This window comes from Zerene cesonia, chromosome 11, assembly GCF_012273895.1.
Source record: "Zerene cesonia ecotype Mississippi chromosome 11, Zerene_cesonia_1.1, whole genome shotgun sequence".
NCBI lineage: Eukaryota > Metazoa > Arthropoda > Insecta > Lepidoptera > Pieridae > Zerene > Zerene cesonia.
In genome coordinates this window covers 2,635,595-2,654,103 of record NC_052112.1, presented here as the reverse complement: position 1 = coordinate 2,654,103, position 18,509 = coordinate 2,635,595, and the positions used below count along the sequence as shown (strand labels likewise).

The 18,509-nt window shown below is 31.7% G+C and overlaps 1 protein-coding gene across 3 annotated transcripts in view; it reads right to left on the bottom strand.

Moving 5' to 3' along the window:
- The window catches only part of LOC119830129 (aquaporin AQPAe.a), a 51,285-nt gene that overhangs the window by 14,019 nt on the left and 18,757 nt on the right, over window positions 1–18,509 (bottom strand). For 2 of the 3 annotated variants that reach the window (XM_038352997.1, XM_038352999.1), the window contains one exon: window positions 15,983–16,179. In XM_038352997.1, coding sequence (XP_038208925.1) covers window positions 15,983–16,179 — 197 coding nt within the window. Of the gene's footprint in view, window positions 1–15,982; window positions 16,180–17,796; window positions 18,015–18,509 lie in introns of those variants that run through there. The other variant, XM_038352998.1, reaches the window with a different exon arrangement.

The window sequence follows — 18,509 nt, the reverse complement described above, 5'->3', positions numbered from 1 at the left end:
ACTTGCATACAATTTAAGAGCAACAAATTATGATAACATCTAATGTACTGCTAATACCCAGTTTCAACATTTTTGATCGATTATGTTGTATGCTAACGTCGAAAAATTCCTCTGTTTAAAAAGTAATTAAGCGAGATTAGAGAATTAGCTTCAAAGCCAAGGTTCGGAGTTCACACATAATTAATATTATATGAGACGTATAATTCTGTTCACAGGTAGCTCATCTAATGTATCCTGTGGAAATTTTCTTAAAACGAACGCAGGCTTACATAAACCATAGTTCATATATATGTATTAGGTAATTTGGAATTTAGTTTATTCGTTAGTAAGCGGCAGGATTTACGAGTAAAAACTTTCTACTCCCATTTGCGCTATAATGTGTACTATTTTAGTCTACTTCTATAAAACAACATTATTCGAACCCAATTATTCATTTCATTATCGTCTAAAAAAACTTTTCAGCACTGATACTGAAACTGATTTTACATATTGGTGCAGAGTTGAGATCTTGCAATAGACTTATCGCCACTTCAAGAGCTGTACGTTCCGTAAAATAAAATAACATTAAACATGCTTTTAGCATTATGTTTCGATCCATCTCTTATAACAATAGTTGGAATGGCGCACTTGAGATGCTCGTCATCGAGAACAATAGAGCACGGAAGGAATAACAATAAAAATTAAACTAACGTGTTAATGAGACCATTGTTTGTGTTACTTACAATTGTGTGGAACGAAAATCTATATGAATTTCTTCGTGTATAATTCTGCTACATAAATTGTTTTACACACCAACACACACAGTTCTAATAAATACTGTCTAGGACTTCTCTTTTGATATCATTTCAGTGGCGGCTAAGTTACGTTAAGTTAAATACTATGAGTTTTTCATTTAAATTAAGTAAGTGGGTCACACAATTATGTAGCCCCTTTTTAAACGCAACCACATCATCTACAGCCTATATTTGATACCACTGCAGGGATACGGACTTTTAATCCTATGGGATCTATAAGTGTCTAGGCCATAATCCATCACTCTGGCCAAATGCAGGTTGGTAAATAAAGCATTGTCTGGTATTAATGCAAATGAGAGCACGCAGAGAGCGCATTAAAATTTATCCAGTAACGGTACAATAAACATACCCACTAAGTACACTCTCGCAAATTTTTCCAACTTGTATGAGGAGACTTAACAAAACGAAAAATTAGACGCCACGTAAAGTACAGTTTTCGATTACATTCACTTTCAAATCACGCGAAAGATTTTTATTTTATGTAGTCTAAACCAGTTAGACGGTAGTTCTGTAGTACAGTGTATACGGAGAAAGTATAACACTCCTAACATCTTACTTTCTACTAATGTAACCTTACACTGATAGACCTGTGAACCTTAAGTACCTGTAATGTAATACAGGAAATCTCTAATAAGCGGCTTTGTTTCCGTCTGTTTATTGACGGTGTTGTTTACATCTACATTACTATAAAATTATGAAATTTTAAGACGATCTCTTGTTACTATAAAATAAAATAAAATGCATAAAAAAATCAGTAGGTAATACCAATTTTTTTGCATCACTCGTAAAACTTACTGTTGAGCTGAATGCTGTCAAATTAAGAAATTTTAAGTATTTACAAGTTCTCTGAAGACCAAATACTAAACACGTCCTTATTAAATTACTTTAAAAAAAGCAGAAACCAGAAGCGACACAGTAATAACAGCTCACGTTCTTCCTCTCATTTTGCACCAATTAAAAAAAATTAAGACAGTTTTAACCGATTGTCGGAAGATATCCGTGCGCGGACCGGTCCCATGTGGGTCAAGTGTACGAACACTTGATGGTCCACCGAGTTACGTCATTACACAGTAATCAATACATTTATTAATAGAAAAATTAATTCATAATGCCCTAGGGCAGTATTGCGATATGTGTAAACGGTATCGATTTACTTGATGGAAAGTGTTTGTTGGGGAATATTCTGAATGATATGTAATTATGGCGGCATGAGATACCCAAACTCTGTTTTTAGTCTTTTTTTCCTTGGCCAGGCAGGGGCGGTATAAAGCCATGCAATATACACTGTAAGATTGTAAAAACCTTAAGAGTGTAGTACAATTAATAAAAAATAAGAGATACTAAGAGCAAACTGTCGAAAAATTATAATCCATAACATTTTCTTGTAATTATTTTGCTTTATTTTTCAGTAGATTATAAGCTCTATGACATAAAGCCGTTAATTTGTGAAATAGGAATACAATCTCTATAATCTATGGATGTTTACAATATTACGGTGACATTGCATAAAGCAATCAGGAGATACATTTGCCATTTGTATAATACTCATATTATGTGTCTATTTCTACCGATTAATATGTCACATTGAAGGAATTACCTTGCTTCGCTCTTATAGCATAATTCGGAAGCACTTAGCATACCATTTTTCTCGATAATTGTGATATAAATCAGACACAGGATGCATTATCCATTAATAAGGCAATTAAATTCCACTAAATCGATATAACGTCCTTTAAAATATATCATATGTAAGAAGTCGAGTGCTCTCTTGTCAAAAACATAATTAGTTGCAGAAGTGACCCCCAACCTCTAATCCTAAATGCAATCCCATCTAGTTGCGTCATGTATGAGATCCATTTCGCAATATTTACATTTGAGCCCATTGTCAATTAATCCCCGAGGCTATCAATTGAGAACATTATTTATCGGTACAAAAGTTGAAAAAATATAAAAGTTTAACAAGGTTGCACTTGCCGAATTAATGTATGGTTCTGATTTATTATTAATTGGATTGGACAACATTAAGGAGGAGATTTAACCGCAAATGTTAATGAATGTTTGAAGTTTATAAGCCGACCTTCACCTTAATTGAATTAGGGTAGGATCTTTCTCATAAACGCATGTATAATTTTTTGATCGGCGCTGTCAAGAGAGCAATAGTAAAACAGATTTATATAAATAACTAGCTGCGCCTCGCGGTTTCACCCACGTAACTCCGTATCTCGTAGGAATATCGGGTTAAAAAGTCGACTATATGTTATTCCAGTTATCCAGCTATCTACGTACCAAATTTCATTGCAACCGGTTCAGTAGTTTTTGCGTGAAAGTGCAACAAACACACATACATCCTTACAAACTTTCGCATTTATAATATTAATCAGAATTAGGTTACGATCATACTAACAGTGTCCCGTCTTTCGCTCTGTGCATTAATATCTCTGTTCCCTACAAAACAATTAGGAGTCAAGGATTGCGGTATTAAGATTATTAAGAGGTTTAGATGATAAGCTTAGTTCGATGACTAGACATTAATAAACGAGCTTGATTGTGAAGACCTAACAATAGACGCTTCAATTAACACGTTATTTAAGACTTTGTTGACTGGTACATGTGTTTGTTATTGTATATTTTTAAAGTGAAATAATTCTTTCCGATAAAAAAGAGTGCCGACGTTCTTTGGCGGGAAGTTACAGATTCTAAAATTGGATCAAATTATAACAATTTTCTATCAAACAAAAAAGGAGAATTGAGAACTTTCTTTGCTTTTGGAATGGTCATTTAAAGATATCGATCATTTTCATACGGTCAATCACACATTCACAATAACTTGGGGAACAGATTAAACAATACATTATAGGTACTATATACATATAAATTATCTAAAAACAAAAGATTGCATGCTTCTAAAAAAATATGCACATGACGTGGTGTATTTTAAATTATGTGCCGAAATCCGACGCAAGAGATTTTTGAAATTCGGGAAGCATATTGCCCATAAATCTGAGTAAAGCCCGCGGATATTACATAACGTTATTTAGCACTATACGTTGAAATTTTATTACCGTATCTATTACGTTTACGTGACCCAAAGAATTCGCTGCGCTTACTATATTTTAGAACAACGAGATTTCAATTATGCAAGGAACTACTACGTGAGAATTTTTATCAACTACCTAATTCGTCTAATTCTACGCATTCAATTTTTTTTTTATCTTGTAACAAAAAACTGAACCACCTTCAAAATGCCAGAACCACGAGAGGTAGCAAATTTTAAATAAAAAAGAATCATCAAAATCTATTCATACAATCGCAAGTTTTGAGGTATCTACCAGACTAAAAAATACAGTGGAATCAATAACCTCCTCCCTTATTGAAGTCGGTTGGAAACAAACATGGAATATTTAAACTAAATTCACCGTTACATGCCTCAGATTTGTAAGCGGAATAATTTGAAAAGCAAATTTTTTGCAACATCAGCCAATTAAATACTTATCTAGACTGGGGAAGATTGAATGCATTGATACGTGAAAAGGCGGGAATCTGGGTAACCCACTAACGAGTATCGACGGAAACCGTTCGAGCTGAATTGACATCTTGATCAACGTGTAATTTAAAAGTACTTAAAAATAAGAAGAAACATTTAGTGATGAATATCTCGACTTTCCAATGGTTCTTATTGATATTTAATAGGAACATCTTAGTAATGTAATCGTTACAATTGCTAATCGTTAGTGCACTGTTTGTCGTTTATGTTTTCAGAATTAATAATAATTAATTAATGTAAACGAAAACTTATATATATTTGAATAGGTAGCAACCGCATGGTACGTAAAATTTGTTTCGAACGTATTTATATAATAATTTATATTGTATATTATAATATTGTATTGCATTTATACTAACCATATTTATTGTATAAAATATTGTATTAGTCTATTACTTTTAATGAGTATAAAATAAATTCAAACACATCTACTAATAATTATGGCTCAACATTTTTTAATTATATCAATACCGTTTCCATAAAAAAGTTAAAATAACTGCTGTCACAGTTGCCATGTATGTTTCATGGAGATTTAAGCGCCGATTCTTTAAAAATATAACCTACGTCTTTATTACTGTTAAAGCGGCATGTTACATTTTGTTGCAAAACTGATGATAAATATATCGAAACTTTTTGACCTTTAATTAAATAATGTACTTAAAGGGCAAATAACGTGTACCTTACCTAATAATTAAGAAATAAATCGCTTTCGTAAACTCACGTTTATGAGGAAAATGAGTTATTAATTAAATGTACGAACAGGTGAAAATAATTAATGGTATTACATCGTTAATAATAAATTAGAGCGCTAAAAAGGAATAGATGAATTATTTGCTTATATTTTTATTTCTAGCACAGATAATATAATACTATTTTCAACTAAGATCAGACGGAGTTGGATGTTCCAATTTTAATGATAAATAATAAACTGGCATTTGTGACGATCATTGTTGTATAAAAAGGTTAAAGGTAAGAGTATAACTGACTAGAAATTATCAACTACGTTTGGTCGGGGTGTCTGTTTGTAGTTTTTGTTTTATTTACTTTTTGAAGATTTCTTTATAAGTGAGAGTTCCGACGCAAAGTCTAGGCTGGGTAAAGGACTTGATTAACGAGTATGTAAAATTATAAAGAAAAGTGTCGAAATTCGATCGTTGTTGTAGGGCTAATAATATTCAGCAGCTGTTTTTATCTTGACAACTTTTCAAGCCATACTTGCGAAATAAAGAAAAATGTCACGGTCGGTTATCAAAATTATAAAGCAAAAGGGCATATTCAATGCACCATATTGATTAAAACATCAAGTGTTAACTAAAAATTATTGTAAATAATAAATATTAATTGGTTTAATTTATCTTGTCAACTAAGTAGATATGTACCTACTTGAAATATACGGACGGTTGCGATATTAAAGCTGGTACAAGATGAAAGAATTTTTTAAGTGGGTAGTAATAAATATACATATAAACATAATAAGAGAGACATAAATGAGCTCAGTATTGTAAGATTTACACTTATCTTCATTCCAATAAATATAACACATGCATATGTATTTATAGCCAGGTACATATTATAGACTAATATAATTCAAAGATCACGTAAATATCCATCAATGAAAGAACTTTTTAAGCGGCCCAATATCGAGATTAGCGTGTTAAAAAACATACAGTCTTCCGCTTTGCATTATTAGTATTATCTACCAAGAATATAGATAAACAAGTGTTGAGTGAATGATATAAATACCTACAACTCTATTTTATATATATATTTTTTTGTACTTTGCCAAAACCATAAATATTAGTCATTGAACTTATTTATATCTACCTAACTAATTTATAAAAAAGCTTAATAACAATGTGTATCCACAAAAGCAGTATTAAATAATTTAACAAAACGCATTTGCATATAGAATATATTAAAAATATTAATAAAATCTGTAACAGATAAAATAAAATAAGTGCAATAGGTAAGAGGCCGTCGACCATGGATGTTGCATAATGATCTTTAAACGGCTCCACGCAGTCTGTTCACAAAACATTATCACGCACTCGAGAAAAATATTCAAGATGTCTTAATTCCAAAGTTCATTTTAATTGCATTCTAATATTCGTTTAATAACTGACACATAAAACATGTATTTAGACATGTTTTATGTGTCAGTTATAGAGTATTAATTATTATCTGTGCCGACATAAAAAAATGCAACTGCCAAAAGATCAAAGTTCATTTTACCGCCAAAGCCCAAAATTGTAAACTGTAAACGTATTTTAATATCTGTAAATACCTAAGCAGAGGTTTTATAACAGAGAAAAAATATTTAATTAGAAATTAAATGTATTGTATAAAATGCACGTGTTTTGATCAATGTTTCACTTTGATGAATATTTAGAATTGATTACCCAAGTGCGGCAAAAAATTACTTCACGACTTCATTTAGCTTTATTTGTTATATTAATATAACAGCTGGCCTTGATCTAACGATCCCATAACTATGGCTGTAAATTAAAGCGTTTGAACCTTATATTTATTTTAACATTTTGGAAAGTGTGATGTAGAGTCACGATTTAGTGACGAAGATCAAATTACAGGCAATCAAAGACAAGGTCACTGTTTAATTATTACAAGCAAGATGCACACGAGATAATCTCGGCCGTAGTTAATAAGAGTTTATATTGAAACTCCAAATCAGTTTATTCCTCTATCTAATGAACGAAATATTACTTTCTTTGAGAGTGTTTTTAAAATATTCATGTGACAACTGTCAGAATAGAATGTATAGCATTAAAATCCCTTGCATAGTGAAAGATATTTAAAAAAATAATGTTTATTATGTTTTCACACATTTGATTTAACATCTACGATGCGTTTTCTTCAGCGTAGATGGCAAATAAAATCGCAAAACAAAATTCGTCAGGGGTGTGTAATACAAAAATCAATCGATATATCGTTTTATAAAACGAAAATAAAATTGTGTTAACACATGCGATAATATACATACTTACATATATGATAACACATTTTTGTATTATTTTGTAACAGTGTATAGCATTATATTATCTGTGAGAATATTGCATCCACAACTTCAATAATTTCTCGAAGATATTATTGTAGTAGAAACACTCTAAATGCATACTATTAACACCATTAAATTCAATAGGTATAATATATAAGTCTAAACATGACGATCTTATTAGTGTCAGCTAGATATACTTATTCAAATATCGTGTCACGACTTTCGTGATTATTTATGTCGCATGTCTATTTTTTATTAATATTATATCATTTTAAATTAATAAGTGTAGCTTTGAAATTGTTCGTTTTTAAAGTTCACGGTGAAATGAATACTCACAAGATTCAATTTAAGAACATTTTTATGCAACTCGTTTTGAGGAAAATTAATATTTTTAACATTAATGTTGCCAGTAAAAGCCCATTTTATTAATTACACGATCAACGGCTTTTTAAAATTAAATTTGTTTCCACGCATAATTGTTAATAAAGTATCAAGCGCCTTTTTAATTAATGGCAATTAAAGTAAGAAGTTATCAGGCCTCAACTCTTTCATTAATTGGTATCCAATATGTGGTTCTTAATTATAATTTTTTATATAGGTTATCGCTCGTTGTACAATCGCTTTAATATTCTAAAGACATCGGAGCTGTTGAAAACCTTTTAAATGCACTTATTATTGTTTTCTTGTTGTTTTATTTGGAACCGACTTTGGGTATAATTTATAATGTTTGAAACAGAGTAACTCTGTTTTTTTACTTATCTATAGAAATAATTATGTTATTAATTTGATTGTTTGAAAGCGTTAATCTAAGGATTTACAGAACCGATTTGAAAAAGGGCATAGTTTTTATCTCGCAAATCCAACGGGAACGCGGACGGACAACTATAAAATAAATATAAGTGTTTGAATGTTTTTTGTAAATCAAGATGGCATCTTTTGAATGCTTACTGGAGGCTTCAGGGAGTGATTCCTATTACATTACAGGGGTCAATCCAGGTCTATTAACCTAAAGGTATCGTTCCTTCCACGATATTAATATGTATTAGGCTTGTTCATATCATAACTTAGGCATACAGAAATTTCGGGGATCACGGAAATAAAAAAAGCGAAAATTCGTAAATGTTTTACCTAGAATTGTTACTAAGAACAATAAAACAGCAAGGATGAAAATGTGGTAAATCGATAAATACATGACTATTCACACTTTTGTATTGTTGGATTCTTCTCGATACGCAATTTCGTTTTCCTGTTAGTTTCAATTACATTTGTGAATATTTTTTGTCCTTCCTTTGTTGAATGTGAAGACTTGATACATAGCGGTACTTGTGAACGATGTCTTATTGAGTTTTTTCCATTAGTGGGGAGTGGTGTTTAGAAATATATGAGTTTTATAAGTTACTAGCTGTGTTCCGGGGTTTTACCCGCGTAAGTCCGTATCCTGTAGGTATATCGGGATAAAAAGTGGCGTATATGTTATTCCAATTGTCCAGCTGTCTACGTACCACATTTAATTGCAACAGGTTCAGTAGTTTTTGCGTGAAAGAGCAACAAACACACACATCCTTACAAACTTTCGCATTTATAATATTAGTAGGACAATAAAATTAAACGAACGCCACAAATAAATATGGGATACTAAAGGCGCAAATATTGGAATAAACTCTGAAATAACCTTTACAAGTTATCAGACATTTAAAAATTTTAATAAACAATATTAAATATATAACCGGATAATGAAATGGTCTAAAATAAATTTGAGGACCTCGTTCATTTTTGATACTTAATTATTAAGAAACATAGTAATGAGTAGTGTTTGCTAATGTATGTGTTTAAATTGAAAATAGCTATTAAAGACACCTCTGAGGTCTACTGCATCATAAAATGCAAGATTTCGAAGGTCCACAAACAACTATAAGCACGTAAATGAATGTTTGTTTTAATGAAACATAGAAATTTTCGTAATCAACACACTTAAGGCATCTCTGTTAAAGGATACATGGTTATAAGTATATTTAGAACCTTTATATTTGTTTGTTCTTAGTGGGTAAATCTTGAATAGATATTCAAGAAGAATTCGTGGTTTACCACGAATGATAAGAACAATTGATAGATTGAAGGAGCGATCTAAACCCACTTTAGGTGAAATTGCAGAAACAGTACGTACTTACTACAGCTTAAAGATTAATATTAATAGTAATATTAGCATTTGAAGCAAAATATTTTCAAGTGTCATTTCTGTTATTATTCTTTATCGATACATAAGAGTATCGTATGATATGACTGTAAACGTGTACTTAATTTATATGGATAAAAACACTTTGTAATTCATTTGAAAATAGAAACAGCACTGTACGCCTAGGGACTAAAGACCCTTTTGTTAGGTTTCATTATTATATTTAAAATTTAACCAGATTTACATGAACATTCTACTTGAATATTTGTTCAAAATAATCCATAAGATCTGTGTATCGTGACGAATGTCACAAAACTCGATCTTCAAGCAAATTTTCCGAGCATAGGCAATCGATGGTCAGGAAAAACGTAAACATATTATCTATGAGAGGCGCATTACATGTGTGGGAAGTGACATTGGTATCGCAGACAGATCATTGTATCATTGTGATGGTAATGCGTGATTGACAGATGTTTCGCAAGAGTCGTGCTGACGCAACGATATCCAGGGAATAGTACTGGTTCTAACTGGGCATACCAATGCTATTGTTAGCAGGTATTCGATAGTGTCCATCATTTGCATTTACATATCATTGGGTGATGGTTAGTAATGTTTGTGTTCGTGTAAAGTTTATATGTATTGTTTATATCGGTAATTACGCTTACCTATGACTTATTAATGTTGAGCTTTAAATTTTGAACTATCAACCCACTCTTTATGTATATAGTGGATGGATTAAATCCATTATATCTCGTTACCGTAGCATCTATTCATTTTTAATGGTTTATCTATACTAATATTAAAAAGCTGAAGAGTTTGTTTGTTTGAACGTGCTAATCTCAGGAACTACTGTTCCGATTTGAAAAATTCTTTCAGTTTTAGATAGCCCATTTATAGGCTATAAATGTACCACGGGCGAAGCCGGGGCGGACCGCTAATAAATAATATAATTGCTAATATAATTATTTTAATATTCAGTGCCGTATCTATTAAAAATTTTACGAGTTTGAGTGTAAAACTTACTGCATTTAAAAAGTACAAAGTAAGATTAAATAATCCTATATTTTATACGAACATAAGAAACATATCAGAGACAATAGACCATAAATCGTAATCGGAGCGAATCGAATCCATTTGAAATGCTTTCGATTATTATCCAATAACAATTTAACACGTACATTAATCTTTATCCTCAATAGTATATGTATAATTGTAAAACACAAATACCATAACTCGACAATATGCACATATCTGCATCAACAATTCTATGGACCAATTAGTGATTGAATCTTATCTATTATCAGCTACTGTTATGTCATTATCTACGATCAAGAATTTGACCTCCCGCTGCGATTAGATTAAATAAAATAACATGAAAAGTTGAAGTAATTAATGAAGACAAAACTTCATTTGCTTTATTCAATTTCTGAGCGAAATAAGCTGTATTTTAGCCGACTTCAAAAAAGAAGAAGGTTCTCATTTCATTTGTTTTTTTTTTTGCGTTTCTTACCTCATAACTTTATATTGACTGATCCGATGGTCTAGTTCTGACAACTTGGATTTAGTTTTTTTGTTAATAAGTCATTTATGCCATATATGAGCCATTTTCGATAAACGTAAAAATTTTACTAAACTGTTGGCTCAAACGTAACATTCGCAAATGATTCGTCAAGTTTATAATAACTTTTATTTAATTAGCAACTATCTGGACGTTTGTTGTACCTATATTTATCAATAATCAAATCATCCTACTAATATTATAAATGCGAAAGTTTGTAAGGATATGTGTGTGTTTGTTGCTCTTTCACGCAAAAACTATTGAACCGATTGCAATGAAATTTGGTACGTAGACAGCTGGACAACTGCAATGACATATAGGCAACTTTTTATCCCGATATTCCTATGGTATACGGACTTACGCGAGTGAAACCGCGGGGCACAGCTAGTTTAACAATAAAGCTGTAAGCGTCAACGTCCGACGCGTCTCGAAGCTGTAGATTGTCTATTACAATATACGTAACATACGCTAATAAATGTTAAAGAAAAGTGAACAGTCAAGGGCGTTCAGCTAAGTTCAGAGTCATGTTGCAGTTACAGCTGTTCTACTGGTACATCGTGAACATTATAACGGGATACACCCAATCACGAGATTGCCCATTAATTAATTGTGCAATCAAACCGTATTTATAATTAATAGTTTTAAAATATTCCTGTTGTCTTATAGCTATAGATATTTGAATATTTTATGTACAAAACGGGTGTTAAATGTAAACTATTACTATAAAGTTAATTACCGTTTATGGGAACTCAGGAATTTAATCCCTCCTGTGACCTTGTCTATTGACAACGAAATTTCGTAACTTTTAAATCTTAGAAGATAGGATAGCTTATTTATTTTTTATTACGCTATCTCCAGTATTTTTAAGTATCTATTATTAAATGAAATGGTATAAAAAAATCTACGTATCTATTGCTACTCCACCACCGTCAAACGAACTGGCCATAAGTTACATAAAAATAATGAATAAAACGATCTTGTCCACAATTAAATGCGTTTAATAAATATAATTGGCTTTTAATATTAAGTGGCCCACTTGTCAAAGTCAACTAGAAGGAAAACCAAACAAAATAAGCTCGCTTAGAAGTTATTGAAGCAATAACTTCCAAGAACGCATTAAGCCCATCGCAGCATTGGTGTTTTGCAGCGTGTCAAGTGTAACATGCTGAGTGATTAATGGGAGCGAATGAACGACGGGTTAATCTATATTTATACCAATATAACAATAATTAGAAATGACTCATTTGTTTCCCACATTTCGCTGCCATAGTATTTGTAATAAGTAGCTGTGAAATGTTTCTTAAACGGACACTGGTAGAAATTAAACATTCTACATGTCTGCAAACATGCGCAGATCAGCGAGGTTAGTTTTTCGTTCACTTGTTTTATAATTTATTTGAATATTATGAATTCACCATTTAGGAATGAGAAGAAAAGTTTTAAAGTTAAAAAAATTTAAAGTCCAATCTTAATTCACTATTAACAATTATTAAAATCAAAAGCATAACACAGTTTATTTATTTAACTTTTATAAGTATTTATGAAGAATATCCATGAAAAAAAACGAAACTTGATTCATAAAGTATCTTTTGTTGCTATCACTGATTCGGAATATTACTTCTATCTAACATAGCTAATTGCTTCTAGACGAATCAAAGAAACTCGAAAGATATCTCAAAAGAAAATTTATGAGAGTCTAACAGTAGGAATTTAACAGGTTGGTATTATAAATATTTGACGCAATAAGGTGAAAAATAAAATAATTATATCTTTGACGCAAGCAACAATTTCGGGAGGGTTTGCGTACTTCCCCAGTCTTGAGTGAGTCATAAAGTGTATAAAGGAGCAATTTGGTCCAAAAATAATTTGCGGTGAGTGTATAAAAAAATACGTATAATGATAGATCATTTTTAAGTGCAGAAATTCATGTATTTTACGATGATAGTTCTATTCAGGTAGTTTAATAATACTAGTAGATACGTATCATAGTATGGAGTGTGCATGCTCTTATAATAATATATTTAATCTATATCAAAATTGGTCACATTTCTCATTAGAATTCCAATAATGAATTTCCTACGGAAGAAGGTAAAGTAATGAAGCCCTATTAAGGACATGTATTTCAATTTAATTTCGTGCCTGTTAGATGAGGAAACTAAAGAGATTATGCCCCTGATTGCTACTGTAATTATAAATAAACAACACGTAGATCCTCGTGATATTCATATTAATATAATCAGCCGTATTTAATCTATTTTTGATGTATATTTTAATGCCGTCTGCCCTCAACATTTGTTATCTATGCCTCCATTCAATGTGACGTATTGAAATTTCAAAAAAGCTTTGGCGGTTCAGTGGCTGAGACAACGGATTCGAAAAGTCAGTGTTTGAGACCAGACGAATGTGCAAGATATTATTTTTAGATTTTACAAATTATTCACATAAACACTGCTCGAAACGATGAAACAAAACATAATGAGGAAACTTGTATGTCCAAGAATTAAAAGTTCGACGACATCTGACATCGGCCAATCCGCACTTAACCAGAGTGGTGGAATATGGCTTTAAGTGAAGTCCTGTGTCCCCTAGTAGGGTATGGGGCAGATGATGTACATCTGTTTCACTGATAGATTTTTCTTTAGGGACAAGTAGGTGATCAGCCTTCTGTGTCCTGCCAGACCGAGACATTTTTTTTAGTGCGTCCCCACCGGGAATTGAACCCGTCCTTGGTACAGTGGTTAACGAGTGAGCGTAGGCGGCCTGGATTTGCTGCTGTGAAAACTTAATAGACTGATGATGATGAACAAAACTATTAGCAAAGACAATAAACGTGATTCACTTATCATTACTATTTAATTAAGATTTTTCTAGCAACTCTTATAATATTTTTGTAGCAACTAACAAGCATACGCAAAAACTAGATTATTTTATCGTTCAAACCAATTGTGCTACTTATAACTAAGGAAGCGGTTTTATTTGGTATTTGGTGTATTTTATGTCGTGAGTAATTTAATAATAGCTACCGGATTAATCATACATTATAAAATATGTGCATCATGTATTTATTACTTATAACACGCAATAAGACAATGTAATAATATGTTATGGTTAGCCCATACAAAAAATGTGAATAAACAAACCAGTAGGTAAAATTAAATTTAAAATTGAGAGCTACAAGTTATATTAGACATAAGTAATTCAAAAATAAAAGCTTGTAATAAGAGTCGAAGCGTTAATGGTTGATTGAATAAGATTAATCAACAGTTTTTGATCAGTATAAATTAAAAATATCAATGGCTGTGTCACAGATATATCAAACATTTGATCAATTTGCGCAACGCCTGAGGTTAAGGCGGCGTGATATACAGATGCAGTATTCGTGACCAATCGACGCGATAACATTCTCCGATAGTTTGTTTAATGACGAATGACGATACCCGTGTAAAAAGGTGTTAGCAAATCAAAATAGTGACTGAAATTTCCAAATGTATGTTCGGAACTTGACATTGACAGTTACCCTTTATCATTTTGACAGCAAATAACGTCGACGGTAAATAAAGAGAGCCGTATCGAACGCTCGTAGCCATGGCTGTCAAATCCATCCGGCATTATGTGTCGAACAGAGATATATGCTGGTTGTATTCGTATGTCAAGGCTCACTAATTCGTCTATTTTGCATATTGGCCTTTTAATGATATTGAACGGAACATGTGTAATACATTTTACACTCGACTGATTACAGGCCTGCGACCGCGTGAGAGAGGCCGGACATTGAATAAATTGACTTAATCTGGATTATTGATTGCTTTATTTGTTACGATGATGTTGATAAGTAGGGTCATTTGCAAATTGTAATTAGTAATAAGTTTAATTCAAAGTTAAACAATTACTTTGACTATAATTTTTATTTATTTTAAAAGAACTTGATTTTGCATAAATTGCAACATATTTTAATTGCCGTTTGTGTTTCTACACGTATCCATTTATTTAGAATTAAATAATAAACCAACTCATCTTAAAGCACCATTGAATTAATCATAATAGTATAATTCATTTTCCTTTCTCATGAAACCGTCATATAGTCCAGTAGTTTTAGGTCGATTTAGGCCTGCATTTCGGAAACGTAGCCTACCCCAAAAATATTGTAATTGTTAATAAAAAATGCAAATTATTTATAATTATATATTAAAAAATAATTTAGAAATCATAAATGAGCTGATTTCGATCGGGGCAACCATTTGATTTCAAATAATATTTAATCTGCGCTCGCGCTGCCCTCTATTTCAAAAACGATTCAAAATGAAAAAAAATGTTTGAAACAAAAGTTGTAGAGAATTTAATTTTCTACAAAAATGATAATAAATACAATTGGCATAAAAGCCACTGGAAACGAGATATTGGCAAAAAACGTGCATAAAGTCGGTTTTTTTGACTTTTGACCCCAAATTTTTGAACTTGCGGACGGAGAATCATTGGTGAATTTTGAGACTACTTTTGTCATGCCAACATACAAGTATATACGAATTTACAGCTAGGTAGGCCACGTTTCCTAGGTGAACCCCCTAAAATGACTGGACTAATACGATACGGTGAGCATTATTTAAACACTGACGCGATGTCTCAACTTCAACAATATATTATTCGCTATATAGTGGTAGGTAATAATTAGGTAAAGTTTCATTGTAAAGTTTTAGAGCAATAGAGTATAAATCTATACTGATGTTATAAAGCTGAAGAGTTTATTTGGTTGAACGCGCTAGTGTCAGGAGCTAATTGTCCGATATGAAAAATTATTTCAGTGTTAGATAGCCCACTCATTGAGGAAGGCTTTAGCTTATGTAACATCAGGTACGTGGGTAAAACCGCGGAGCACAGCTTAGTAAACAAATAAACTGCTTACTTGTACAATTGATGCGACGAGCAGCCCAAAGCACAGGGCAATGCTGGTGACCTGCGGCACATTGCTGTCAGATATCGCGATGCACGCGGCGACACCAATGGAGGTGAGGAGGAACGTGCCCATCAGCTCGGCGAGCAGCTGCCTCCAGATCAGCTTGTTGTCTGTGACATCGGAGAGCCCGATGACGGAACTCGTCCCTATAAGAAGTATAGAAATTAGTTGAAAAATTATAGTTATTGTTATTAGTCGTTCCCTACTTATTGTTGACAGACACTCAATAGTTATGCAGTACCCTCGTCTCCGCAAGTCACAGCACTGCCTTACTATTAAGATTTTCTGTAATATTCAAGAATTGCATAGTTACCTCGTATTAGTCGCCCCTTGAGTAATAAACAGAAGAAATAATACAAGAACTATAATATGATTTCTACATTACAGAATTATAAGGTATAGGGCGAAGGTATAGCATATTAGGTATTAGGGCGAGGTTTTGAGTTAAATCCAATAGTGAAAATCTTAAAAGCACCGTTAAGATTTATAACTTTTTGTTATTAATTATTACGTTGTGAATTTTATTACGTTGTTGTGAACTTTAAATATATCTAAATAAACGAATATTTTTGTAAATTGTGACCATAAACCACGCAAATCGCAACAATAACTTATTTCGTTTTTATTCACACTCACTCATCAAAAATATTTATGTTAACAAATAAACGTAGTTTTATCGTCTTTTAATAAAAAGCCTTTAGTAAAGAATAAATAAGTGCCTAAAGAGGTACTATGCAGTCTGGTTAGTATATACGCCTCTAGCATAATTCGGCCAATATTCATCCTTGGTTTCGCTACAGTACATAGTAACTACTACTTCACAGTGTAAGTAAATGTTGAGTCTTAATAGATTATTATAATATTATCAATAAAATTATATATATGACTTTTTATATTCTATTTTTCTACAACAATTTGAATAGGAATACAACGTAAAAGCAACATTACTAAACAATTAGTAGATAACATTGATAATAATATGTAAATAATATAAAACAAATAAGAAACGTTAAGAACACGGTCAAGTACGCTCAAATATTGAAATATTAAATACAACAGAATTGCTTTATACTGATAACAATACGCAAATGAATATATCCTATGTTGTTCAAACGAAATCACACAGACTGGTGGTTATTAAAAGAAACTTTGAAATAAGGTACAAATGAATGATTCATTTTATTATTATTATATTATTATATATATACGTATTACCTAATAATTATTTTATACTAAAACCTCTTTCGAAAAAATAAAGTACTTAACCAATGTCGATTTATTGTTTTCAATCTTGTAGAAGTCGTACTCACTTGTCACCAGCTTCTCACTATATATTTTTATGCACATAATAAAATAATGTGTATAATTTTATTACTATAAAACATTCTTACAATATATTTATAAAAATGGTAGTAATTATATATATAAGAGTATATAAAGAGCGTTATCTCTTAGTTAGACGTTTTATTAATTTTAAATATTTATAACAAGGATAGCTCTAAATTTCAACGGATTCCAAAAAATACAGCTAATCAGTAAAAATAACAACTGATGGCAAAACTTTCTCTTTAATACCCCTTTACAAGTTTTTTATTCCTATTTACTGCAGTAAATGTCTTAAAAATTAAATAAGAGTTACATCTTTAAATACTCTGAATGTTTATTATTTGATCTGGTTCTAAAATATTTAACAATGATCTATGTAATATTTACATAATTTTAATTTAATTATTGGTATTAAAAAAAAAGCATGCCCAACTTACTTTTCTGCATGTCATCCATAGCGTAATCAGTTTTCATTTTGAACAAAAGCACTTTTAATGGAACCCCGATTCACGATCTCACAGTTGCGTCAAATAACAAAATTGTATAATTGATCGTGGCGCGTTAGATTGAAAATTCGAACGAGATGAAAATGCGCCGTGTACACCACCTTTCTGTGTCGCTACAAAGTGTTGAGTGTGCGCTTGCGCCGGACGGGGATGACAGGTGATACAAAGTGCAGCGGACTTTTATTTTGAATTTCTTGTAATGTTTACAAATTATACGGCAATTGGCTATTCGAGCCGCGGCCGGCGTACGAGCGGAATACGCGTTTTGACCATTCCAAAGGTAATGCTACCAATTTAGCGCGCGCCAATTTACCCAAATTTTTTCGCATTGATTTTTATGGGCTGTTCCGCTTTTGAACTCTTTTGGCAAACTCCAGTTGGTTTATAAAATTACAGTAAACAACAAAAACATAATTTTGAATTTATTAAATATTATTTTATCTGTAGCACCTGCTTAAGCGTTTTGATAGTTATAATCGGAACGCTTTTCAATTTTACTTATTAGAATATAAAAGATATAATAATATAAAATATAAATAAAATTAAGAGAAGCTTTCTCAAAGGTATTGTGGTGAAATCATCTCAGGAGGATAACCTGGTTGGCAGAGAAACAATGTTCTCGTGCCAAATGTTTTTCCTTACTT